The sequence below is a fragment of the Scardinius erythrophthalmus genome, assembly GCF_964197995.2.
Source record: "Scardinius erythrophthalmus genome assembly, chromosome: 10".
In the NCBI taxonomy this organism is placed as follows: domain Eukaryota; kingdom Metazoa; phylum Chordata; class Actinopteri; order Cypriniformes; family Leuciscidae; genus Scardinius; species Scardinius erythrophthalmus.
Window position 1 is genome coordinate 6,672,521 of NC_138230.1, and position 27,233 is coordinate 6,699,753.

General features: G+C 38.9%; 1 protein-coding gene across 1 annotated transcript; it reads left to right on the forward strand.

Annotated features, from left to right (window-relative positions):
* Positions 1-171: 171 nt before the first annotated feature.
* LOC308696838 (dolichyl-diphosphooligosaccharide--protein glycosyltransferase subunit STT3B-like) lies at positions 172-27,153 on the forward strand (the record flags this gene model as incomplete). The annotated part of the gene is made up of 16 exons (XM_081375742.1): positions 172-398; positions 13,530-13,638; positions 13,728-14,015; positions 14,936-15,001; positions 17,469-17,568; positions 17,778-17,876; positions 18,055-18,201; positions 19,057-19,105; positions 19,688-19,842; positions 20,571-20,752; positions 22,155-22,333; positions 23,004-23,175; positions 23,327-23,500; positions 24,389-24,502; positions 24,627-24,821; positions 26,092-27,153. The coding sequence occupies 16 exons, from the start codon at positions 172-174 to the stop codon at positions 26,185-26,187; spliced, it is 2,352 nt and encodes a 783-aa protein (XP_081231868.1). The 3' UTR covers positions 26,188-27,153.
* Positions 27,154-27,233: the final 80 nt, after the last annotated feature.

A 27,233-nucleotide genomic window follows, 5' to 3' on the forward strand; every position in this document is an offset into this window, starting at 1 on the left:
GTTCAACTGAATCACTTCAAAGAACCGTTTCAAATGAACGATGCATTCTGGAATTGATCACTGACGCGGATCAGATTCATCAGAACCGACGGCTGACGATGACGTGAGATCCCTCGGTCGAACCGTTTATTTGTTTATATCAGGGAATAAACAGACTCATCCTTCCCGAATATGACGGAGCTTCATCGCAGATCGTCAGCCGGTACCGGCGGCTCTCCGCCCGGGATCAGCCGCTCCAGGACCGCGGGTGGTAGAGGAGAAGGAAAAGGCGGATTATCGGCTGGATGTCAGTCTCTGCTGTCTTTCTCCATCCTTCTCCTGGCGTGTGTGTGTGGATTCAGCTCCAGACTGTTCGCCGTGATCCGCTTCGAGAGCCTCATTCATGAGTTTGATCCGTGGTGAGGAACTTTATTCCGTCCTGTCAGATATTAGCGCGCTCTTTACTTCAAACCCACTCTTCAAACTCTCGATGAAAGTACGTTTGATCTGTTATAGCTGTTGTATCTGTGAGCTGACTACATAGACAGCATCTGTGAGCTGACTACATAGACAGCTTCTGTGAGCTGACTACATTGACAGCTTCTGTGAGCTGACTACTTAGTATCTGTGAGCTGACTACATAGACAGCATCTGTGAGCTGACTACATAGACAGCGTCTGTGAGCTGACTACATAGACAGCATCTGTGAGCTGACTACATAGACAGCATCTGTGAGCTGACTACATAGACAGCATCTGTGAGCTGACTACATAGACAGCGTCTGTGAGCTGACTACATAGACAGCATCTGTGAGCTGATTACATAGACAGCATCTGTGAGCTGACTACCTAGACAGCATCTGTGAGCTGACTACATAGACAGCTTCTGTGAGCTGACTACATAGACAGCTTCTGTGAGCTGACTACTTAGTATCTGTGAGCTGACTACATAGACAGCATCTGTGAGCTGACTACATAGACAGCTTCTGTGAGCTGACTACTTAGTATCTGTGAGCTGACTACATAGACAGTATCTGTGAGCTGACTACATAGACAGCATCTGTGAGCTGACTACATAGACAGCATCTGTGAGCTGACTACTTAGACAGTATCTGTGAGCTGACTACATAGACAGCATCTGTGAGCTGACTACTTAGACAGTATTTGTGAGCTGACTACATAGACAGCATCTGTGAGCTGACTACATAGACAGCATCTGTGAGCTGACTACTTAGACAGTATCTGTGAGCCGACTACATAGACAGCATCTGTGAGCTGACTACATAGACAGCATCTGTGAGCTGACTACATAGACAGCTTCTGTGAGCTGACTACTTAGTATCTGTGAGCTGACTACATAGACAGCATCTGTGAGCTGACTACATAGACAGCTTCTGTGAGCTGACTACTTAGTATCTGTGAGCTGACTACATTGACAGCATCTGTGAGCTGACTACATAGACAGTATCTGTGAGCTGACTACATAGACAGCATCTGTGAGCTGACTACTTAGACAGTATCTGTGAGCTGACTACATAGACAGCATCTGTGAGATTACTACCTAGACAGCATCTGTGAGCTGACTACATAGACAGCATCTGTGAGCTGACTATATAGATACATTATCATTTATAAGTAATATATAATTGTTCATGAAGGCTGGAAATGAAAAACGCCTTATAGGCTATTTAGGTGTGGATAATTATTAGGCATGTTTTCTTTTACAGATAAAAAAAGCCAAACAAGAGATTTAACTCTTTAAAAGTTATTAAATGCCCATGAGAAGGATGCAATACTAATGCAATACTAGAAATGACTTAAGGCATGACCATTGGGTCAGACAAAAACAGGTGGAGAAGAAAAGACACAAGTTAACTGCAAAATAATGAAGAATAAAGGTGAAGAATTAAGTGTGAAACCATCAAGAACCCTTTAGTCGAGGACGGACAAATGCGTTTCGTCACTATGTTGTTCTTCGTGCAAACAAGCGAATAAAACACTGACACAATGATGAACAATAATATTCGCAATAACATATCGTTCACTGAATAATTAGGCCTAATAATTTATCTTTGTAAATAAACCTCATTGCTTAACTGGCTACTCTCTGCTGTCTCAGACGACGACATCACTTCCTGTCGGCCACCGTAACTTCTGTTGGTTGCAATTCGCAATATCGCCACTAGATGCTGCTAATAATTACACACTGCACCTTTAATAAGAACCACACGTGAAGTGTAGTAAAATACATGAAGACTATAACTAAAGTTTTTATAGGCTTAATAGACAGACATATTGAGAGTGACTCTTGATGGACCAGCACCACTTCTTCTTGTTCCACTGATTGAAGAATTCATCTTCCAGAATCTGGCAGAAAGTTTTATGAGTTCATTTTCAGTCCATCTCTGCAAAACGGAGACTTCAGGGTATGAGATGTCAGAACGAGATGTGGACGGATGGAGAAAGTGTGTGGTCCTGTGGTTTGTTTTCCTCCCGCTGCTCGATCACACACACACACACACACACACACACACAGAGAGTTAACCAGTATTGATTAAGTTTCTGTTAGAAACATCGCTGTGGTCTGTTCTCCTCGATAACACACACACACACACACACATATGGATTTCCTCCATCGTTTCAGGCTGTGATCCACCGAGTGCTGGATTCAGTCCAAACCGTAGATTAGTAAAGTAAATCAGGTCACAATGTAAAAGACACACTTGTTTTTGTATATGATTGCTGAAGTGTTTATTGCATGCTTGTCCTCAGTGATAGAATAAGCCTGAAAGCGCTTTACTTTTCTCTAGTGAAATTCATAATTGAGGTTTCATCACAGAACAGGTGAATTTAATGAGCTAAAGATTAATTATGACATTATAGAAACGTCTGAATCCCAGCAGCTCTTTAGGACACACTCATAAAATTAGAGATGCACCGATTGATCGGCTGGTGACCGGAATTGGCCGATTTTCACGTGATCGGCCGTAACCGGCGACCGGCCGGTCAGTCTGACAAATGCCGATTTTATGCCGGTCAAATGCACTCGGGCGCCGCATGATTAACATCGCGCAACATCAGCATCACACGTGCACATGGAGCACATGTAGAAAACCTCGTGAATTACGTCCGTTCAGACCGCAAGCGCGTATTTTTTTTCGCCGTGCATGTTAATCATTGAGTGCATTCACAACGGAAGCAGGAGCAGCGCGTGAGCATCAAGCAGGAGCGTCGCGAGCAGTGAAGCGCGTGTTTCGGCGCCGAGTCTATTTGCTGCACTGCTCGCGCTCAATTAAAGGGAAAGCACACTTTTGATGGAAAATAGCCTTATAGGGTTTCACAAAAAAAGTGCCCAAAATGCACAGAATTTGCGTGTTTTAACAAGAACTGGAGTAGGCTATGTCAGAAAAGAAAACAAAGACTAATATTTATAGAAAATGTACCCATTTAAACTTTTTTTATTATTCAGTTTGTACAAGTGATTGCAATGGGCCTGTGTGTGTGTGTGCTTTGAGAAATATCTTAATACTGCAAGGCTATATTTTTGTTTTTTATTTATATATTATTTTATTGCCATTCCCTGTTTTCATACAGACGTTTCGTTTGCTAAATACATAAATACAAAAATTATTGGATATTGAATGTGAAAAGGAAATGGTTCTTCCACAACACTGCACTTTAGATGTGTGTGAACTATGCAAATTGTAAAATGTTTTATTATAGAAATGATATAAAATAAATATTTGTGTGTGCTGTAAAGTGGTTAGAAAAAATGAAATCGGAATCGGCTAAAATCGGTATCGGCAGGTCAAACTGAATGAAAAATCGGAAATCGGAATCGGCCCAGAAAATTGTAATCGGTGCATCTCTACATAAAATGGTTAGTTAAAGGCAGAACACACTGTAGTCTAAAGCCCGTTGCACATCGCAGTGATTTTATATTTCAGATCATGTGACCCTGGTGAGATCTGTGTGATTGACAGCTCAGCTTGACTCTGTTTGTTTGTTGTTTTGGCTTGACGTCGTTCTCCTTCAAAACTGCACACTCTGTCCCTGCATAATCCAGTGCATATTATTTGGTGAAATTATAAATATTTATTACATTATTCCTTTTTGCTGAGTGTTTTGCTGAGTGCTTCATGAATTTGTTGTATTATTCAGCAGTTTTTGGGATTGAACAGAGAGTGCACCGCTATAAGACAGTCAAGCTGATTATAATGCTTAACTCCATATATACTCCATATACTCTTTCAAACATGGACATTAGAAGATAAAGATTTATATTCTTTTTTCCATTATAGTCTAATTGGTTTCATACCAACAAAAAAGATTTCAGGTATTTCAGGGGCATATGAGTTTTAAATGTGATTTATGAGTTATAAATTATTTAGTAGGGATGCACCGAAATGAAGAATCTGGGCCGAAAACCAAAACCGAAAATTAATCAATTAATTATTCGAACTTATTTAATAATCAACACTCAAAAAGTTAACACAAAAGTTGTAAACATTTAAATTGCACATAAAGCAGTTTTTAATAACAACTTTGTTTCTACTCTACAGTTTGTTGGTTAAATATAAACAATAAACTGTTATAACTTGTTTTCTCGACAGATTTATTCAGACATACATAAAATAATGAAGACATCAACAGGTTAAATAAAAATATTATGAATATCTAATACATTGCATATATTTAGCAAAAAGCTCTTCTCTAGAGTTATTTTAATGTGTTTATGGGCATTGAATAGCTTTCTTGAGGTAAATGTATCGTTAAGTGACACTGTATAATGACTGGTCGAAACATTGATTGATGTCCCCAGAGTGTGTGTGTGAAGATTTAGCTCAAACTACCCCACAGATATTTGTATATAGCATGTTAAAATTGTCACTTTTTAAGGGTGGGCAAAAATGCACAGTTTTTGTGTCTGTCCCTTTAAATGCAAATGAGCTGCTGCTCCCGGCACAGAGGGCGGAGCTACAACAGCTTGTGTCCTGAAAATTTCAAAAACGTTTTTTGTTTATGTTTAAATGTATGTAGCTGATGTGGAGTTAACTATCTTCTAGTCATTGATTAGCATATTCTGTCTTGATAATCTATAAATCGTGTTCAGGGGGCGGGGTTTATGTAAATTTTAGGGTTTGGGATGTCACTAACCCAGTAGGAATGTCGTGTAGTCCCTACCTGCCATTTGTTAAAAAGCAATTTCTTTAAAAGCAAATCTCTCCCTTTGCTTTGAACTTTGAGCGTCGTAACTTTGCAGATGTTGATTCTGATCAAACAGCAACGTTACACACTAACTAAAGTTAGAAAAGTGAAGTCATAATCAACCACCCCTTTAAATGAGATGGGCTTCATTTCTCATTCATTGATAGATGCTGAACTCAGCCAAAGCGTGCCATCGGAGAAGCGCTGATTAATGTGTGTGTGTTCACTGATTTCGGCCCAAAAACGATAATGGCTGTTTTGGCTGAAAACCTTCATTAGCCAAAATTTCAGTGCATCCCTTCCCTAGTATTCAGTGAATGTGTGTATCATATCTTCACAAGGTTTGAAAGACACATTAAGTGTATTTCGAATCTCAGTTCCTCAGTTCCCTCCTGAATTAATTACTCATGTGCCATTAAAGGTGTGTGTGTGTGTGTGTGTGTGTGTGTGTGTGTGTGTGTGTGTGTGTGTGTGTGTGTGTGTGTGTGTGTGTTAAGATGATGAATGTCTCAGTGTCTCTTTAAAACTCTGCATGTGATGTGAGAATCCAGAAAGAATTTTGAATTCCAGTTCCAGAATTCCAAAGTTCCATTAGAATCATCAGTTGTTCTGTCGTTGTGTTGTGTTGTGTTGTTGTGAGCAGCTTCCTCTGAAGGTTTGAGTGTTTAAACTCGCGCTGGTGTGTGTAGCTCTGCGAGCGGCTCTGGGTTTGAGCGATAAACAGCTTTGTTTGTCTCTAGAAGCAAAAAAAGCCTCCGGTGCTTCAGCGACTGATTCTTTCTGAAGAGCTTCTCTCCTTCTGAAGGAAAATGAATCTCTTTGACTGAAGCTGCTCGTGTTTCTCTTTCTTTAATCTGAGACGTCACAGAGAAATCTGACTGAAACAAACTTCTGCGGCTCTTGAACCTGCTCATCTGAAGCTTCTGAAGTCATCCGGTCGGTTTAGGATCATCTTTGCCTCCTAAAACACACACACACACACACACACACACACACACACACACACACACACACACACACACACGAGTTAATAGTCGTCATACAGTAAGAAATATGAAATGAATATAGAGCAGAATATGAGAAATGTGTGAGTTTTATTGCAGACTAATCTGAGCACAGTTTGAGACGCTGCTGAGACTCTAGAGGAGCTTCATGTCAGATTATATTCGTTTTTTAACGCTAATGAAAAAGTTTAGGGGTGTAACGATCCCCTCATGTCACGATTCGATACATATCACGATACTGAACTCACGATACGATATTATTGCGACACTACAAGACCTATGATAAAATGTTCTGTTGATTAAAATGCTACGTTTGATATTACATTGTGTGTGTGAATGAACAGGCTTGGACTTGTGCTGAAACCCAAAGCACAGGACAATAGAGACGCCAGAATAACAATATTCATGATTCTGAAGATGAAAATACTGAATTATTTTAGATGAATATGCTTGATCTCTTTCACTGACTAGATATATTTAAAATAAAGAAAGACACATTTTACTGGTAACATCAGAGATTTAACATTATCAGGACACACACATATTCCCCTATTGCATTATTATACATTATATTCAACATTATATAGTAGTTTAATGCAGTACTGACACTAAATCTCTGAAAACTTGAATTTTTCTCACAGTAATTTTTATTTTGGGTGAACTATTCACAATATATATTGTTGCATTTTTGTGTTGTGATATATTGTGACACAATATATTGTTACACATCCCTAAAAAATATGAATAAAAGCTATAATAGTATATATTAATAACACTGCTCCAGTCGTCTGTGAGTGTTTGTTCGTCTCTGTTTGGCAGAGATGATAGTGTGTCTTTTCTCTGGCATAAACACTCGTTTACGTCTCTTCCTCTGAGCCGGTCGGCTGGCTCTGGCTTCTCTCTCTGTCTGTGTGTGTGTGTGTGTGTGTGTGTGTGTGTGTGTGTGTGTGTGTGTGTGTGTGTGTGTGTGTGTGTAAGGGAATATAATGGCATCATCCTCGTCTCTGGTGGCACACAGACTGTGTTTAGGCAGTGTGTTGCTGGTTGGCAGACTGTCAGTCAAACACACACACATGGACCCGATCATCAGACCCACAGGAACATGAAAACACACAGTGATGAAGGAGGAAAGACAGTTCAGTGCCTGCATGTGTGTTTGTGTGTGTATCTGCCCACAGTTTTCTCAGATGAAATGGTGAAATGCTGCTAAAGTGACAACACTGAGGTCAAGGGTTCAATCCCAGTGAATGCATGAACTGGTCAGATGTAAACCTTGAAAAACACTTGAAAACCAGAAATGCACCAGTCTGATGGGCATGTTACATCTCAACCTATATAACCTACAACACCCTTTGTTTATTTCAGTGTACATATGTTACACTATATTATTTAAATTTGGTTGCATTCTGTTGCACTTTACTCTCTCTTCATTATGTGCATGATGGGCAATATATTGTTTTTACAAGAACAGTTGTCTTGCACTGGTTTTGTGAGTATTTTTTATATTGTCTTTGCGTTGTCTTGATTATGGCATATTGTTTATTGATGTATTGTACTTTATATTGGTCATTATTGTATTGTTTCTATTCTACTTGAATTGTATTATTTAAATTAAATGTTAGTCTGCACAGGCTATGGTACCGTAAGGACTGCATCAATTTCGCTATACCTTTGTACAGTGACAATAATGACTCTTGAATGCAATGTAAGTCACTTTGTATAAAAGCATCTGCCAATGAATGATTGTAAATGCACAGAAACTGATCATGCATGGGCGTCTGACGAGATTTAATTCATCTCTTTCTTCTTAAGAAGCTCTGACGGGAATACTTTTGAAAAAGTAGCCTATTATTTGAAAGCAGCAACACACACACACACACTGACTCGTTTGTCATTCAGGGTTTCTCAGATGCACATGTTTCACAGGCTGTGTTTTGTCGGTGTGTTCAGGCGTTTGAAGAGAGTTCACTGTAAATCATGTAATGTCACCGAGGCTCTTTGAAGTTTCTCGGGACTCTTCCACAGACTCGCTGAGAATACACAATGCGCAGTTTATTATTCTTGGCACAAAATGTGTCCTCTGATATTTGACAAGAGAGGGTCACATCTAATTAATCTCATTTAATCAAAACTTACATATTTATTTTTAAAGACAGAAAAAAGCATTTAAATGTGCTAAAACAGCTAATATAAGTTAAAGCTACATTAAGCTATATTACATTAACATTAAGCCATTTATAATATTAAAGCTGACATTATTTTTATGATAATTCATTCCCTCAAGGATTCTGATGGTCTTGGAAAACCTGGATATATGAGCTGGTTTCTAAAAATCATGGAAATTAATAAGATCTTAGAAACTCAAGGGAATTTTTAGAATTAATATAATTTTTATAGAACCCTTTAATCACAAAAATGTAAACACTTAATTGGTAAACATTTGTTTATTTTATTGAAACTTCCAGAATTCTAGTACTTAATGATTTTAATTATTCATAATTATTTTAATTATTGTAATATATTACCACTGCATTAGCACTTGTTAGAATACTTGATTGTGATTGGTCAATATTGTCTTTCTCTGGTTGACTATTTGCCTAACTGTGTGAAATTCATGTTTAGTTTCATTCAGTCTCTTCACACTCTTCTTTCTGCTCACAGAATCAAATAATTTAACAGCTATAATCAATATTTCATGTTCATGTCTGTATTGGGATCTAAAGGAAAGCTGGTGATCAGGTGGATGTGATTATTGTGTGGCCGGATGTTTTGTGGTTAGTGTACATGATGAACATGATGTTGGCAGTATTTTGACTCTTAAATGTTCAGCTTATGGTGTAATATACCAGTGAAAAACTACTTTAAGTCGTTCCACTAAGATTCTCTTCACTTGGTGTTGTTTTGCAGGAGTTTCAGTATTTCACGTTGATCGAGTCAATGAGGTGAAATTCAGTCTGAGTTTTCAGCCTTTCTTCTTCTCCCGCTGTTGTTTATTTCTTTATTTGTGTTCGCCTCTGGCCTTTCCAAGCCTCTTTCTCTCTCTTTCTATCTTACGGTGGTTTGTTGCATGTGTTTGTTGACAGTTTCAGACAGTATGATTCATTTTTGTAATACATTTAGTTCTGATTTCAATTCATATCAGTTGTTTAATCTATTTCAGTGTGATTTTTAATTCAGATCAGTAGTCTAGTTTTAATAAATCCAGTTCTGCTTTTATTTCAGATCAGTTGTGTTTGTAATCCATATATGTTTGATTTTTAATTCAGTTTAATTGTTTTTAATAAATTCGGTTCTGATTTTAATTCAGATCAGTTTTGTTTTTGATTCAATGAACTTGTTTTAATAAAATCAGTTCAGTTTTTTTATTTCAGATAAGTTTGGTTTTTAACTTAGATCAACACTTAGTTGTGTTGTATTGTGTCGTTGTGTTGTGTTGTGTTGTGTTGTGTTGTGTTGTGTTGTGTTGTGTTGTTGTGAGCAGCTTCCTCTGAAGGTTTGAGTGTTTAAACTCGCGCTGGTGTGTGTAGCTCTGCGAGCGGCTCTGGGTTTGAGCGATAAACATCTTTGTTTGTCTCTAGCAGCAGAAAAAGCCTCCGGTGCTTCACTGATTCTTTCTGAAGAGCTTCTCTCCTTCTGAAGGAAAATGAATCTCTTTGACTGAAGCTGCTTGTGTTTCTCTTTCTTTAATCTGAGACGTCACAGAGAAATCTGACTGAAACAAACTTCTGCGGCTCTTGAACCTGCTCATCTGAAGCCTCTGAAGTCATCCGGTTACTTACTTACTTTACTTACTTTATACTTTATTGTCAGACTGAAGTCTGACATTTTTCTTACATGACGGTTGGTTTAGTATCATCTTTGCCTCCTAAACACACACACACACACACACACACACACACACACACACACACACACACACACACACACACACGAGTCAGTAGTCATACAGTAAGAGATATGAAATGAATATGGAGCAGAATTTGAGAAATGTGTGAGTGATTGCAGACTAAATCTGAGCACAGTTTGAGACGCTGAGACTCTAGAGGAGCTTCATGTCAGATTACTGGATTGTTTTTAATAAATTCAGTTCAGCTTTTAATTCAGATCAGTTGTGTTTGTAATTTATATCAGTTTGATTTTTACAGTTTTTACCAATTGCTTACACACGTTTTCAAAACTAAGTCTCCTTTTTTTCAAAACTCTACACACAATTCTCAAAACTGCACACACAAAATGCAAAATGCCTCACATCTCCTTCAAAATGCAACACTGCATTCAAAATGCCATAAACACGTCAGAATGAAGGGGGTCCCAGGAATCTATTGTTCAAAACAGATCATCTGACCTTTGACCTAATTAGGCCTATACTACAGTAAAGCAGTGATTGGTTAGTGATCAGTAATCAATTAGTGTTTGCACATGTGAAGAGAGTGTCTGTGTCATAGATATCATATAAAGGCTAGATGGCTCGTCCGCGCTGCTGGCCAATGGAGCTCGACATCCGCACACGGCGGCCATCTTACGACAGGGTGCTCGCTCACTCATAACATGGTGCATGTACTTTTACAGTTTTTCTCGATTGTTTACACACATTTTCTGAAAGCATGCCTCATATTCTCAGAACTCTACACACAAATCCAAAAACACACACACAATGGGCAAAACCCCTCAATTCTCCTGCAAAATTAAACTTTACATTCAAAACAATGTTATTTCTTCTCAAAATGGTATTTTGTTTTCAAATGACACACACAAACCATCACATGAATAGACATTTATAAGAACCAGTTGAACACTGATGTGCTCAATGTAAAACACTATGATGAATGGAAAACACTTCGTCTCCATTCATCATAATGACTTAGGCATTTTTTTGTTCAGTGTTACACTTACTACAGACAGTACATACTGTACATACATACAAGTGTGTTGCAAAATATTTGAGAATATTGTTTTTATACTCAGAACACACAAATACACGGTAACGATTATATTTTATTTTTCCCACAAAAACAATGTACACAGTGTACATCCCAACCAACACAAAGTTGTACATACAGTGGTCTACATACAAAACAACAGAAGAATTTACTGTATACAGTTACAGTAATAAAAAAAAAAATCCAATGTTGGCATCCATTGCTCCACTGAAGAGCTGACCTTTTGCCCTTTTATGCTAAAGCTCTGATTGCTAATTGTAAAACTGTGTGACGGGTGTTTGCCCATGTGAAGAGTCAGTGTGCATATCTGAATGGCAGTGTGTTCCTTGAGAAAACAAGAGATTTTCTGCATGAAAATTGTGCCAAAAGCAGAGAATTGTGTGTAGTGTTTTGAAAAAAGTGTGTTTTAGAACTGCAATCTGAGTGTAAAGCAGGAATTGTGCTTGTAGTTTAGCAGAATTGGCTCAGGGGGTTGGTGAATGAGTTACATGTTGTGGTCATTGTGTCTCAAGTACCAGAAAATGTGTGTAAACAATCGAGAAAAACTGTAAATAACCATAACTTGCTCAATTTTCTACCGATTTTCAAACGGTTTGGTTGTTATAAACGTCAGAGATGTAGCTATTATACTGCATACATATGAATAATTATGTTCAAAATGTTTAAGCATTCAGAATTATAGCCACATTAATAACGTTTGTAAGAAACCAAACCATTTGTAAATCCGTCCAGATTTCAGCGAGATAAGAGGATTTGTGTGCGTGCTGCTCACTCACCTTAATTCACAGAGCCCTGTCCTAAGATGGCCGCCGGTGATGCCGGAAGTGACTCCGCCTTAAGTCATCTAGCCTTATATGATATCTATGGTCTGTGTGACCTGGTGAATAAGTGTAGCATTTTGATTGGTTGTGTTTGGAAAAGGAAAGCAAGTCACTTCCTGATAGATCTTTGTGTTTTAGGTAGAGAATTGTGTGTAGTGTTTTGCAAAAAGTGTTTTATGCAATTGAAAACTGAGTCAAAGGCTGAGAAATAGCTTATGGTTTGGAAGATTTGGCATGTAGTTTTGCACTTTGAGTGAGAGGTTTCAAAAATCGTGTGACATGAAAAGATTTTGTGTGTAAGCAGTTGGTAAAAACTGTAATTCAGTTTGTGTTCTAATTGACCCTTCGCTAAGCCCCGCCCTCCTTAGTTACTGTTGCTATGCCTGTCAAGCTTTTGCGCCTGGCACGTCTATTACAGTATGTATGCACCGGTGTCAGACATTCCCAAGGAGATAATTAGTCTTTTTTGGCGAACAGCTGAAAATCTGAGAGAGCGAGACAAAAGGGACTGCAGTATGCATTCGAGGGATATATCCACGACATAATATGCAACCGATTAGAGAATAATTTCATCAAAATTGAAGCTAAAGTCTATAACGTTAGGTCCCAGCGCAAGCAGCAGCCGCCTCATACACTGACCATTCAAATGGGAAACACACAAATTGAGGAACAGCTGGTCATGCACAGCAGAGTAACTGAAATTTGAAAATAATCTAATAATTATAAATCAAACAGCTTATCCATAAGTATTGTGGAATAAACACAAGATATTAGCCTGACCACTTTGCAATGATAACATTCTCCCGCTTATATTTGTAGCACGCCAGGCTATTGCTCACACGTCGTGGGTCACATAAGTGACTACTTTTATGAACTGATAAAGTTTGCATACCAACCTTTTCCTTGTAGATCTCCAGCAATCCCCCTGATGTTCCCTCCTTTTACTAACTACCTTTTACTTTTACTAGAACTAATGGGAGAGTCGCGATCGGATTGGGGTAACGTTACTAGTTTGGCCGTCGATTAACAAAATGCTGAAATATATTTTTAAGTAACATTAAGTTATGTCAGTGAGCCTCCGTCTTGCCTTTAATCACACTGCTTGATCCACGAGCTGGACAATAACTTTATTCTAGAGCTGCTATAAAGCCAAAACACTTTACTTTAATTTCCTATTATCAATGTAAAGCTGCTTTGGAACAATCTACATTGTTAAAAGCGCTATATAAATGAAGATGACGCCCAGCATTTCTCACCTTGGGTTTAAGGTTTCGGGAAGGGAACAAAATCCACCACCCCGTCCAAACTTTTAGGATACCGGGTATCAGATTTGCACAATCCATACGCACAACGCTTCGGCATGTTTCCCTCGCTCGAAAGCTTGCCAGACCTCCCGCGCCTAGTTACGGTTGCTAAGCCACGATTGGCCTGTGGCGGTTTTCGGGCGTGGCTTAGCGAAGTGACACCTTTGACACAGCATAACTGTTAACTGTCCTAAAATAGTGTGTGTGTGTGTGTGTGTGTTTGTGTGTGTGTGTGTGTGTGTGTGTGTGTGTGTGTGTGTGTGTGTGAGAACAGGTTTAATTACAGGTCGACTCATCATCTGAGCACGAACGGCTTCTACGAGTTCCTGAACTGGTTTGATGAGAGAGCCTGGTATCCTCTCGGCCGAATCGTTGGAGGAACGGTGAGTCGCGATTCAGTTCGCTCACATCTGAAACCTGATTCTCTTCTGTCAGAATCCAGAGTCAGACCGGATTCTGTGTGTTCCTGCAGGTCTATCCAGGTCTGATGGTGACGGCAGGTCTGATTCACTACCTCTTGAACCTCGTCCACCTGAGCGTGCACATCCGGGACGTGTGTGTGTTCCTGGCGCCCGTGTTCAGCGGCCTGACGGTGATGTCCACGTTCCTGCTGACGCGAGAGCTGTGGAGTCGTGCGGCCGGGCTTCTGTCCGCCTGCTTCATGGCTGTGGTTCCCGGATACATCTCGCGCTCGGTGGCCGGATCCTTCGACAACGAGGCCGTGGCCATATTCGCCCTGCAGTTCACCTTCTTTCTGTGGGTAAGAGGAAGCGCTGGCCTCCTAAGGCCTTGTTCAGACCAAATCCAATTATTTGTGTATAGAATAGAATATACAATAGAAAACTTTATTGTCATTGTATTTAAAATACAATGAAATTGTGAATGCCCTTCCAACTACGTAACATACCATACCATGCCATATACACTGACATAAATACACACACACAACAGATGAATATAATTGCACTGATACTCTACTGTATATTGCCCAAGTACATAATAAAATTACATCATGAGCAAATCATTTAAAACTATGAAAATGGAATATGGGGTGCAGAGATATTATGTGTGTTGATTAAGAATGTGTACGGCCTTAGGATAGAAACTGTTCACGTCTTCCCGAGGGCAAGAGGTCATACAAAACAAAAAGAAGCGGGGTGGGAACAGTCTATGACAATCTGGTTTGCTCTTGAGAGGAAGCGTGTATCCGACTGGAATCTGATCTAAAATTATTAGAGGTATAGCAATAATCTTTGACTTAATCTCTGCAGCCCAAAACACAGAAAACATTACCAATAAATTATAAAAACATTTAGACAGTCTCATTCTGTTTTTTTTTTCCACGACACATGCCGGTGCGCTGTGGCAAGCTTTATGTTTTAATTTAATTTTAATTTTAATTAAAGGTGCATTATTATGATTTATGGCTTAATAAAATAAAAACGCACAATTAGTCGACTAATGGCTTAAATGAACGACTACTAGTCGAGCAGAAAATTCTTTAGTTGAGGGCAGCCCTAGTTCGCTGTCACTCTTTGATCTGAACTGGAAGTGAGTTTTCTGTGTGTGTGTGTGTGTGTGTGTGTGTGTGTGTGTGTGTGTGTGTGTGTGTGTGTGTGTGTGTGTGTGTGTGTGTGTGTGTGTGTGTGTGTGTGTGTGTGTGTGTGTGTGTGTGTGCAGGTGAAGGCCGTCAAAACTGGATCTGTGTTCTGGACCGTCGGATGTTGTCTCTCGTATTTCTACATGGTGAGTGTCTGAGTGTGAACAATGTTCCTGAATTCACCCTGCATGTCTGCTCTGGTGAAAAAGAAGTACACTTAATTGTATTGAGTAAGCACTTGTAGTGTACTTCAAATCTTAAAGGTATATTTAAGAAAATTATAATATCAATGAAATAAAAGAGCACTTAAAGAGAGCACACTTTCAGGATTATGCTTTGTAACACACTTTTAAAAAGTGCACTTTGTAATAATGTCATATTAAAAGTACATCTGCATTAAGAGCTCATGTAAAGTACTTGGTTATAATTTAAAGTCCCCCGTAGTCAATCATTTTATCCCTTAAAACTCATCTTTGATCACCAAAATGACATATTTAAACGTTTTCTCTGTTTTCTCCGCCTTAAAATATCTTGAATGTAACTCGACACCCTTGCCTCATTTAGTATTTGCGGTTCTATGAATATGCAAATGAGCCCCGCCTCCACTCACTCACTCAGCTCAGAGATCCACTGGTTGACGATCACACGTTGATCTGATTGGTTACAAGGTAGTTTGTGACGTCAGAAACACCAGCGATTTCAAAGCGTGTTTTTGAGACTGTCTTTGGTTCACTGCAGTTTTAAGGAGGAAATACTCAGCAATGGTGTCGACTTATTAATTTACACATGGTTTGTCTTAAAGCAGATTAAAAACACACATAGACGTATAAACAACATTAAAAAACTTGATTTTCACCACAGGGGGACTTTAACTGTAATGTGTTATTCAATATTAAGTGCTTGCATAAATGCTTGTCAGTGCATTCAGCAGTACACTTCAACCATATTTCAAAGACCATAGATGTAATTATGAAAATATATATAAAGTTGTACTTAAGTCCTACTTAAGTGGGTCAAAAAAAGCACACTTAAGTACAACTAATTGCATTTAATATAAATCCAAACTACAATAGATTTTCATATAATAGCAAATAACATTCAGTAAGTGTCTGAAAACATTACATTCAGTTTGCACTCAAGTATATTATTTTTAAAGTATAATAAGTACTCCATTAAAAATGTATGCTTAAGTGTACTTATTTTTCACGAGGGCAGTGAACGCTTTTCTAGCATGATCTGATCATAAACGCTCTCAAACTGCAGACTGAATTTCTTTGTTATTTTAAGAAGGTGTTCGACCAGTTTTTCTGTTGAATCTTCAAAGCTGATTGATTCAGAGTTTTGAATCGATTCAGTAAACACCGGTGCTGCGTTCCAGTCCACTTTTAGACACGCACTTGCGAACTTCCCTAAGCACTTCCCCTCGGGGGAATCCCTGCCGCCATTTTGAAGTGCGTTCCACTTCGTGAAGTGGACGAGGGAAGTTTATATGGACAGACCCTCGTTCCCTCGATTTTGACCGAGGGAGCGAGTCTGCTTCAAATGTACACTTCAGGCACCTATATGTCCCACAATGCAACACGATTGTGACGTCACCGCATATCTCGTCTAATCACCACCACACAAACAACTCTATGATATATTAATTATAATTTTTTTTAAATTTAAAACAACCCAAACACACCTATAAACATTTGGATGCTGCATTAAACAAATTCTTAAAGGGAAAAAAATGTAAATAATAAATCAACTCCACAGCTGATTCCAAGTGATCAAGGGCTTAGGACGTTCCAGTTCAGCCCATTGCAGTTTCCGCCAGTAGTGGGCACTTGCAATGACGTACATCCGAGTGAACGAGACGAAGGGAAGTTAGCAAGTGAAGGGCATGACAATTTTGGACTGGAACGCAGCCCGGAGTGTTTTGACCATAGACAGTAAAAGAAATGGACACAGCGACCCCATTGGAACTCAATTGAGACAAGTGAAGCCCGTTTTCAGCGATTTCTTAGCACTTCCTTTCCTGACGCGCAGACTCAAACCGAGCAAAGCGTTACACGGACCACGTGAGCAACCCGTCTGTCTTCTAGTAGCTGTGCCAAGAGAAATCTGAATCATTCCCTTCCGAATCTTGCAGAGACGGAGAGTGTGATTAGGAGCTGTCCATGAGCTTGGAGCAGGAGAAACTTTTGCTAAGTATTCTGATTAATTATATTGTCATTTTGCCTCCACGTCTCCCCGATTGCCCGCGAGCTTCTCCTCCCGTCCGTACGGTAATCTCTCTAGTGTGCGACAGAGAGTCGCGTGGTTATGACGCAATCGTTAGCCTACTTTTACAAAAACTGCTTCTACGGGGCCATAACATAAGCTACAAGGTAATGGAGCATTTTATACATTGTCGTGTTTCTTTAGAAATAAAAAATGGACAAATGGAGTCTTCAAACGCCTCAGATGTAAAGTTATTCACTGTCAAAGTGACGCCAAAATGAATGGAAGTCAATGGGATTGCTAACGCAAGTGAAGTTCTGCTACAAGATGGCGGCACCCGGTCGACTTCAACTTCCGGTCGACTTCCTTCCCGCTTGGTTTTGACTGAGGGAAATGAGTGTGTTTCAGGTGTCTGCATGGGGCGGTTACGTCTTCATCATTAATCTGATTCCTCTTCACGTGTTCGTGCTGCTGTTGATGCGCCGCTTCAGTAAGAGAGTTTACATCGGTGAGTCTCAGTCTAGACTCGCAAAGATTCACAGAAAGATAAAAAAAAAAATCATTCCAGCGTTTTACTGACCAGAAGAGACTGATGAAGCTTCTGTTGCTGTCTTGACTCTGATTGGTCGGCGCGCTCTCTCTTTCTCTCTCTCTCTCTCTCTCTCTCTCTCTCTCTCTCTCTCTCTCTCTCTCTCTCTCTCTCTCTCTCGCTCTCAGCGTACAGCACGTTCTACGTCATTGGTCTGATTCTGTCTATGCAGATTCCGTTCGTTGGGTTTCAGCCAATCAGAACCAGTGAACACATGGCAGCGGCTGGTGAGTCTCTCATTGGCTACAGCGTCAGAAACACAAACGTTGATTCAGTGTTGATTTGTGTATGTGTATCTCTCAGTTCTCTCTCTCTCTCTGTGTGTGTGTGTGTGTGTGTGTGTGTGTGTGTGTGTGTGTGTGTGTGTGTGTGTGTGTGTGTGTGTGTGTGTGTGTGTGTGTGTAGGTGTGTTTGTGCTCGTGCAGCTCTACTCTTTCCTGCAGGCCCTGCGAGAGCGACTGACGCGTCAGGAGAGACAGACTGTGTTTTCTGTGGCTCTCTGTGCCGCTGCGCCGCTGCTGTGTGTGTGTGTCGTTTACCTCAACTACAACGGTCAGTTTACCGCAGTAGACCATAATGTTACATATCGCCGCTCTCGGGCGGAAACCTCGTATCTCCATATTTAATCATTTCATTTAATCATATCAAATCATTACTATTGATCTCTCTTTACATCTGTCTGTGGATTTTGCAAAGAGCTTGTGTCTAAACCTTGTAATGCCATTGGCTCCTCAAACTGTCAGTCAAACATTATAGCTCTGCCCACCTCTATCATAAATGAAGTGCCACACACAGTTTGGAGCGTCTCTGCTCGTTTGCATTGCAATGGTGAATAAAGAACTGGTTCTTTAAATAAGTACGGCATTTTTTTTAGTAAAGAAACACTATATTTACAGAATAAAGACTATTTGAGGAGCTGAGAAGAGTGTGTCAGTCTATCATTTGTCGTCGAGTCATAGCCAATACTGTCTTAAATAGCCTTTGCGTAGCACTTCATCTATAATAACATGAGATTTTGGCCAAATGATAGAGAAAACTGAGCGCACACATCTCTACAATACACTTTATAACCTGTAAGTTGATGAAATGTAATGTGATGCACTTAATGCCTGTTCTAATGACGGACAAAACAAGTCTGATATTCACTGGTCATAAACCTCCAAACTCCATTTGAGCTTGACTGTGGTAAAATATTAATTATATAATGGCACATGCAAGTGTCTGACTATATATTAACCCACAATATCAGCTTTGTCAATGATGTGTTTAATTATTATTTTTAAATACAGCTTTTTTTTCTTATTCCTGAAAAGTAGTGTTTTAGGACCTACAAGGTCTCCGCCCGACAGTGTGGATGTGTGATGACACGAGCGTCTGCTGATGATGGTGTGTGTTTGGTGTGTCCAGGTTGGATCGCTCCGTGGAGTGGACGCTTTTATTCACTCTGGGACACGGGGTAAACATTCACAACATTTACTATTAAAAACTCATTATTTATGGGCTGATTCAGGATGGGCAACAGCAAGCATTAGCTGTCATTTCAGCGTCTAGGTTAACTATAGACCCGATATAGTCCGGCTATGAGTAACACACTTCCAGCCAAAATAACCTTGAATTTGGTTACATGTCGTTTTTACCAAAATAACTTGCGAGATGTATGATATTCCATCATGTAAGCAAAGTAAACAGTGGTTACAGGGTGTTTGGTTTCATTTCTTCACTCATTTCATTTCTTTGTTATCTAATTGATAACTAGTCTATTCTTGGGCTGTGGTTCAGACTTGTATTAAATTTTCAATGACAGCCCAAATTGTGCCTTGTTTTAGTCTAGACGTCTGGACTGTGTCTAATTGATGGCTATTAAACACAAAATTGCTTTCTGGGACAAAATCAACTCTGACCCTCTAGTAAATGTACGGCATCTCTGCTAAAAATGTCCAGTTTTTCACAGACACCAAATCTCATTTCCACTCCAAGTTTGAGGTGATTTGAGGACATCTTTTCCTCTGGTAAATGCGGGGTGTTTTTCTGTGTGCAGTTACGCGAAGGTTCACATTCCCATCATCGCGTCGGTGTCGGAGCATCAGCCCACCACCTGGGTTTCCTTCTTCTTCGACCTTCACGTACTGGTGTGCACCTTCCCAGCAGGCCTCTGGTTCTGCATCAGAGACATCAGCGACGAGCGTGTGTTCGGTACGGCTGCTTTCCTTCAGGTCCAGGGCTGAGTGTCTCCGTTGCTGCGTCTCAACTCGCCTACTTATACTACGCCCTAAAAGTATGTACTTTTTTTGTTAAGAAAAAGTAGATACTTTTGAGTGTGTAGCAGAAGAGTAGACAAGCTTTGGGACAAACTATCACGTAATACAATTGCGTCTTTAACTCTCTGTCTGGTCCTGTCACAGTAAACTGACATGTCAATCATCTTGTCACCGTTAAAATCCTCCACATTTTAATTGAATTGAATTGGAGAGCAATGCAGAAGCTCGTTGATCTGCAGTCACGTGTCTTTCATGCGGAGACTCTCCTCATATTAATGCATAATGATGCATTTAAAAGTTAATGGCCAAACGGATCTTTATAAAAGTCCACATTATTGCAGATGAAATATAACATGGATAACATTAAATAAGTATTTTTTTATCAGGTTAAACTTTGATTAGTCACTGAACCTCTCACCGTCGGTCGCGCATATCTGCCATGCTTTGTAGTTTTTACTCGTGTTTGTAGTTCCTTCTCCAAAGCGCAATGGATTGTGGGTAATATTAGCCTTAATAGTGAGCACGGATCCACACTTCGAAAATAACATTTAGGCGATGGCATACTCCTTTCAACATGGGACACACACACTTATTTTAATCTCACACACTGTTACTGATAGTGTGTTAGGGTGAGTTTGACGCGAGTCTCTCTGTCGCCCCCAGTGGTTCTGTACGCTGTCAGCGCGGTGTATTTCGCCGGTGTGATGGTTCGCCTCATGCTGACTCTGACGCCGGTGGTGTGTGTGCTGTCGGCCGTGGCGTTCTCCAGTGTGTTTGAGCGCTATCTGAGCGACGATCCCCCGGCTGAAGACGACAGGAGGAACTCTGGGAGTGTGTATGAGAAGGTGCTGCTGACCTCCATCACACTACAATAAACCATAAACTAGCTAAAAAATAATTAATAAATGTATAATTTTTTTGTATAAAATGTATGAATTAAAATATAACAAATATTTTTATAATATATATTTCAGAGGTGGAGAAAGTTAAATAAATATATAAATTGTTATTTTAAGGTGTATACATTTATTTATAAATACTTGTTTATAATATAAATAAATTTATTTTTTTATTAGATATAAAATAAAACATATAATAAATATTAAATAAAAGTTTTATTTTTATATTATACATTTCAGAAGTGGGAAAGGTTATATAAATATATAGATTATTTCAAAATGTAACAATTTATTTATAAATTATTAATAAATATATTAATTATTTTTTATATAAAATTATATAAATATATAATCAAATATAATAAATATAATTGTTTATATTTTATATTATAAGAGTTTCTTTTTTCTGCTGAACACAAAATAAGATATTTTGAAAAATGTCTGTAACCAAACAGTTGATGGACCCCATAGACTTCCATAGCAGGAAAAAAAAATACTATGGAAGTCTATGGGGTCCATCAACTGTTTGGTTACAGACATTTTTCAAAATATCTTCTTTTGTGAGTCTGAGCAACGAACAGTATCAGGTGGACTATTCCAGAGTTTTGAAGCTAAATGTGAAAATGCTCTCCCTCCTTTGGTTGATCTGGATATCCTAGGTATGACCAAAAGCCTCGAATTTAGTGATCTTAAAGAGCGCGATGGATTATAGGGCGATAGAAGATCGGTTAAATAGACTGGAGCTAAGCTTTATAAGTCAGTAGCAATACCTTGTAAATAATACAGAACTTTATAGGTAACCAATGTAGTGATGATAAAATTGGTGTTATATGATCATATTTTCTTGATCTAGTAAGAACTCTAGCGGCGGCATTTTGGACTAACTGTAGCTTGTTTATTGAGGATGCAGGACAACCAGCTAATAAAGCATTACAGTAATCTAGTCTCGAGGTCATGAACGCATGAACTAACTTTTCTGCATCAGAAACTGATTGCATGTTACGTAGCTTAGCAATGTTTCTAAGGTGGAAAAAGGCAGTTTTTGTAACATACGAAATATGATTTTCAAAAGACAGGTTGCAGTCTAGTATAACACCCAGGTCTTTTACTGTAGAGGATAAAGTAACAGGACATCCTACTATGTTAAAGTTGTATTGTGAGAGGTTTTGTGGGCGGTTTTTTGAACCGATAAGTATTACCTCTGTCTTGTCGGGATTTAATAAAAGAAATTTACTTTCTTTTCCAAGAATCCAAGAGATGTTCTGTGTGAAAGTGATGTGTGCCGCCCCCTGCTGGTGATCAGTGTGTGTGTGTGTGTGTGTGTGTGTGTGTGTGTGTGTGTGTTCAGGTTGGTAAGGTGCGGAAGCACGTGGTGGTGTGTGAAGAGGGTTTGGGCTCAAACATCAAGAGTCTGGTGAGTGTCCTGCTGCTTCTGCTCCTGCTGATGTTCACTGTCCACTGCACCTGGGTCACCAGTAACGCCTACTCCAGTCCCAGTGTCGTACTGGCGTCATACAACCACGACGGGTACACACACACACACACACACACACACACACACACACTCACACACATGCATGCGCACACACACTCACACACACACACACACACACACACACACACACACACACTCACACACATGCATGCGTACACACACACACTCACACACTCTCTCACACACACAAGTTTGATGTGCTATACTTGTGAGGACATTCCATAGTCGTAATGGTTTTTATACTGTACAAACTGTATATTCTATTCCCTTATTACACTAACCCAACTAAACCTACCCATCACACACACACACACACACACACACACACACACACACACACACTAACCCGCCCCCTAAACCTACCCATCACACAAAACTTCATGCATTTTTACATTTTTAATAAAACAATGTTTAGTATTTTAAAGCCATTTGAAATATGAATTATTAGGAATTATTAATCCAAAATAGGATTTGAAATGACTCAGGAAATGTCCTCAAAAATCACGTTCACGTTGTAATACCAGTGTAATACCCATGTCATTATACAAATTTATGTCCTCATAAATCACACACACACACACACACACACACACACACACACACACACACACACACACACACATACTCTCTCTCTCACACACTCTCACACACACACACACACACATACTCTCTCTCTCACACACACCTGTGTGTTTCCTTCAGCTCGCGTAACATCCTGGATGATTTCAGAGAGGCGTACTCTTGGCTGCGTCTTAACACCTGCCCACACACACGCATCATGAGCTGGTGGGATTATGGGTATCAGATCGCAGGCATGGCCAACAGAACCACACTAGTGGACAACAACACCTGGAACAGCAGCCACATCGCCCTGGTGATTACAGCGGGATTATAATATCATATCATATTCACATCTCATTTTATAATCAGCTTTTATTTCATTTTATTAGTTGTTATTTAGTTTTTCCACAGGAAGAGACGCCGAACACTGGGAGTCTGATTCCCTCTCTCTGATTGGCTCTCAGGTGGGGAAAGCCATGGCGTCCAATGAGAGCGCAGCGTATGACATCATGAGGCTGCTGGGCGTGGACTACGTGCTGATCGTCTTCGGCGGCGTGATCGGATACGCGGGCGACGACATCAACAAGTTCCTGTGGATGGTGAGGATCGCAGAGGGAGAACATCCCGGAGACGTGCGGGTGAGACAGCGCTACAGATCAGCTGTTTACATCAACAACAACTCGTTTTATTTCAGGTCCTTCCCAAGGCAACATTTGTTATTTTCATCTGATATTTTTATAGTTTTAGTTATTTTGTTATTGTTTATTAATTTGCTGTTATTTTTGTTAGTTTATATATATATATATATATATTTCTATTTAGCTTTAATTTATTTTATTTCAGCTAACTGCCACGGCAACTTTTCTTTTTTGCATTTTGAGTTTTTTTTTTTAAGTTTTATCTAATATTTATATTTCATCCCAGCTTAATTTCTAAGTTTTAATTTTTTTTTTTTTTTTTTTTTTTTTTTTTTTTGTGTCATTTTATCACTTCCACACACAAAGTTTAACTTTGAAGTTTTTCAAGTTCAAGTACTAAAATGACTACAAGTAAAACTGAAATTAAAAAAATTAAAACAAAATAGAAATATTTGAAAATAAAAAACTAATACAAATGACAAAAGCACAATTACTACAATTAAAACTATTAAAAGTAGTTTCTGTTAAATAAATATATAAATATTAGATGAAACACTTAAACTAAATCAAATTGTTTTATGTTGCCTTGTCAAATAACTCAAATAAAAATAAAGCTAAATAAAATATTAAAAATACAAAATAGTAATAAATATTAAAAAAGCACGTAGCAAAATTACTAAAACTAAAATATTACAATAAAAGCTCATTTTAAATATTAATAAATACTTTAACAGAATATAAATAATTCTAATATCACACTTACAGCTGGTTAATTTCACATTTACATGTAAAGATCCACTTCATTTCAAAGCTCTTGATCAGACACGAGATGTTATATGAACAGGAAGTGTGTGTCTCTGAATGAGGTGTGTGTGTCTGTGTGTTCAGGAGAGGGACTTCCTCTCGCCGCAGGGAGAGTTCAGGGTGGATAGATCCGCGTCTCCAGCGCTGCTCCACTCTCTGCTGTATAAGATGTCCTACTATCGCTTCGGAGAAGTGCAGGTTTGATTCTGCTCACATGACCTGAGCTGTGTGACGCTGCTCATGTGACCTCTGACCTGATTCTGAACTGTGTGACGCTGCTCGTGTGACCTCTGACCTGTCAAACGTGCTTCTCTCTGTTCAGCTGGACTTCAGAACTCCTCCAGGGTTCGACCGAACGCGTAACGCCGAGATCGGGAACAAGGACGTCCGGCTGGAGCGGCTGGAGGAAGCGTTCAGCTCCGAACACTGGCTCGTTCGCATTTACAGAGTCAAAGATCCCCAGAACCGGCTGGAGCGCAACACACACACACACAAACACACACCATCCTCCAGGAAGGTACGAGACCGTATCGAAAAATATTTGCATTTCCAGACTATTTCGTTTTCTATAATAGAAAATTAAGATTTTTTTTTTTTTCACAATTTAACACATATTACACACACAACCCAAAAACAACACACCAAACAGTAAAGACAATACCGCTAAATATATCGACAAGACATTAAAAAGAGAAAAAAAAAGAAGAAATTTAAGAATTTAATGGAAATAAATGTATCATACATGAAGTGTGTTTTCAAACACGACCGAATACATTCAAGGAGCACTTTGTCATTATGCAGAAATCAAGCGTAGCGTCAGTTCTGGCAGGTCACGTTAGTCAAGCTCACATCAGTGACTCTCAGCTGATCCACATCTACCTATAGGAATATGACACCGATCACCTTATACATATATAAGCTCCTTCAGTATTATCAGCAGCTATCGCGTTTCTCAGGAGCGAATTACCCTCCTCCATCCCCAGCTCCTCCTCTCGCCCAGTCAGGATTTGGCATTCTGATCCCCCTTGAATCCGAATAAATTCTCGAATAATGTTGTACTTTAAAATCTTGAATTAAATATATTTGCAAACATTCATGTTGGTTCTGTTCTGTTTACCCCAAGGCGGGTTATTGCTGCTCTCCCTGCTCTTATCAATGCTAGACTGTATGGATGCGCTGGGAGTTCTCGCCCAGAACGGAACCAGACCGCCAATCCAAACTGTATGCTAATTGTCAATCGTATTTGATGGTAGTGGTCCTGACAGAAATTCTAGTTATAAGCGTTTTGGGTTACTTCTCGTGATATTCTTAGCACCGTATTACAAGTGTAGATCTCTATTAATTCATGTGCATCCACACTCTCGCTTTCTTCATAGTAAGAGGGCAGTGAAGCACAAAGGAAATATGTTATAGTCTATATATAAAACTAGAAATTGTAATGCGTAAGCACGCAAAAAAATCCCATGTGCATGTGAATAGTTTCTCAAGGGCATGAAAAAGTTTCTCGTGTGCATGCAAAAGTCTGTATTATTTTTATTATTTTTAATTTCATTTTGTTTGTTGTCACTTCAAGAAAATCAACCAAAAAAACCCCTGAGAAAATAATATTTACGGATGACAGTACTAGATACCGGATATAAAGCTGGAATTAATGCTGAACCATTTATGTTAAATATGGTCTAATTATTGACGACGAATGAAATTTGAGTCTGGAAAAATATGGAATTTTGAAATGGAAACCGTGTAGGAAGCCTGTGATGTTGTTTTAATGCTGTCGATCTGTGCAGGCGACCAGGAGGAGACGCGGATTCATCAAGAACAAGCTCGTCCTGAAGAAAGGCAGAAGATTAAACCGGAAACAAAAGCGAACAGGACTAGACTGAACTGAACCGGATCAGCTGCACTGGTTATCATCTTCATCTCACTGGTTCATACTTAGATATGTGTTTGATATGAAAGGGAACAGACTGTTTTTATATGACAGAACAGCAATGTGACACTTTTAGCTGAAGTGTTGAACCAAAGAGCTCATGTTCTCCTCATATCAGACATTTACACTGACTGTTGCGGAGCGGAAAATTACTTGCACAAAATATTTCAGCCTAAATTTAAGATTTATGTATTTGACTTGTATTTTTGGATTACACCATCTTAACATAAACGGATAAACTTAATGTGAAGCGTATTTGTCAGTCATTCATTAATGAAACGGGTCAGATTTCTGCACTCATGCCGTAGTTTATTACATATTTTCAAAATGCATTTATTCAAATAGCTTAGAATCAGCATAAATCTGTTCATTGTGAAAACTGACCTGTTTCATGTATGCATGACAAATATGCAAGTGTATTAATTATTTTGTAAAAGTGATTTTTGAAAGTGTTCTGATTTTATATTTTATTTCTCTTTTAATGATTCTTTATGAGTTTGTTCATTTAGTTTGGAATATGAATCAAAGATGCAATAATTATCAGGACTTTTGGACTTTTTTCTCATGACTTTGAATGGATTTCCTCTTTGTGATAAAGGTATGAAAGGTTTTACATGTAATTCATAACTCAGATTTTATAGTGCAGTTTAAATATGCAAAAATCAATGGAAATCTGCATCTGATGGCTGATCTCACACTGTCACTGATGGGAAGAGGCTCAACTCAGACTTCAACTCACTTTACACTGTCTCTGAACTCTGTACTGGATTTGCTGAAGATTTTCATACTTATTTCTCAGTCAAAAGTTCCTTGTTCTTCATGTTTTTCAGTTGTAGGCTGATAGTGATAGTCAAATAAAAATAAAAGTTTTTTTGTACCAATTGGTATATTGTTTACAAATAAAATTATATAAAAAGGCTTTTCCTATATATATATATATATATATATTAAAATTATGACAGGCGTTGCATTATTGCTGTGCTAATGGTATACAGTGCT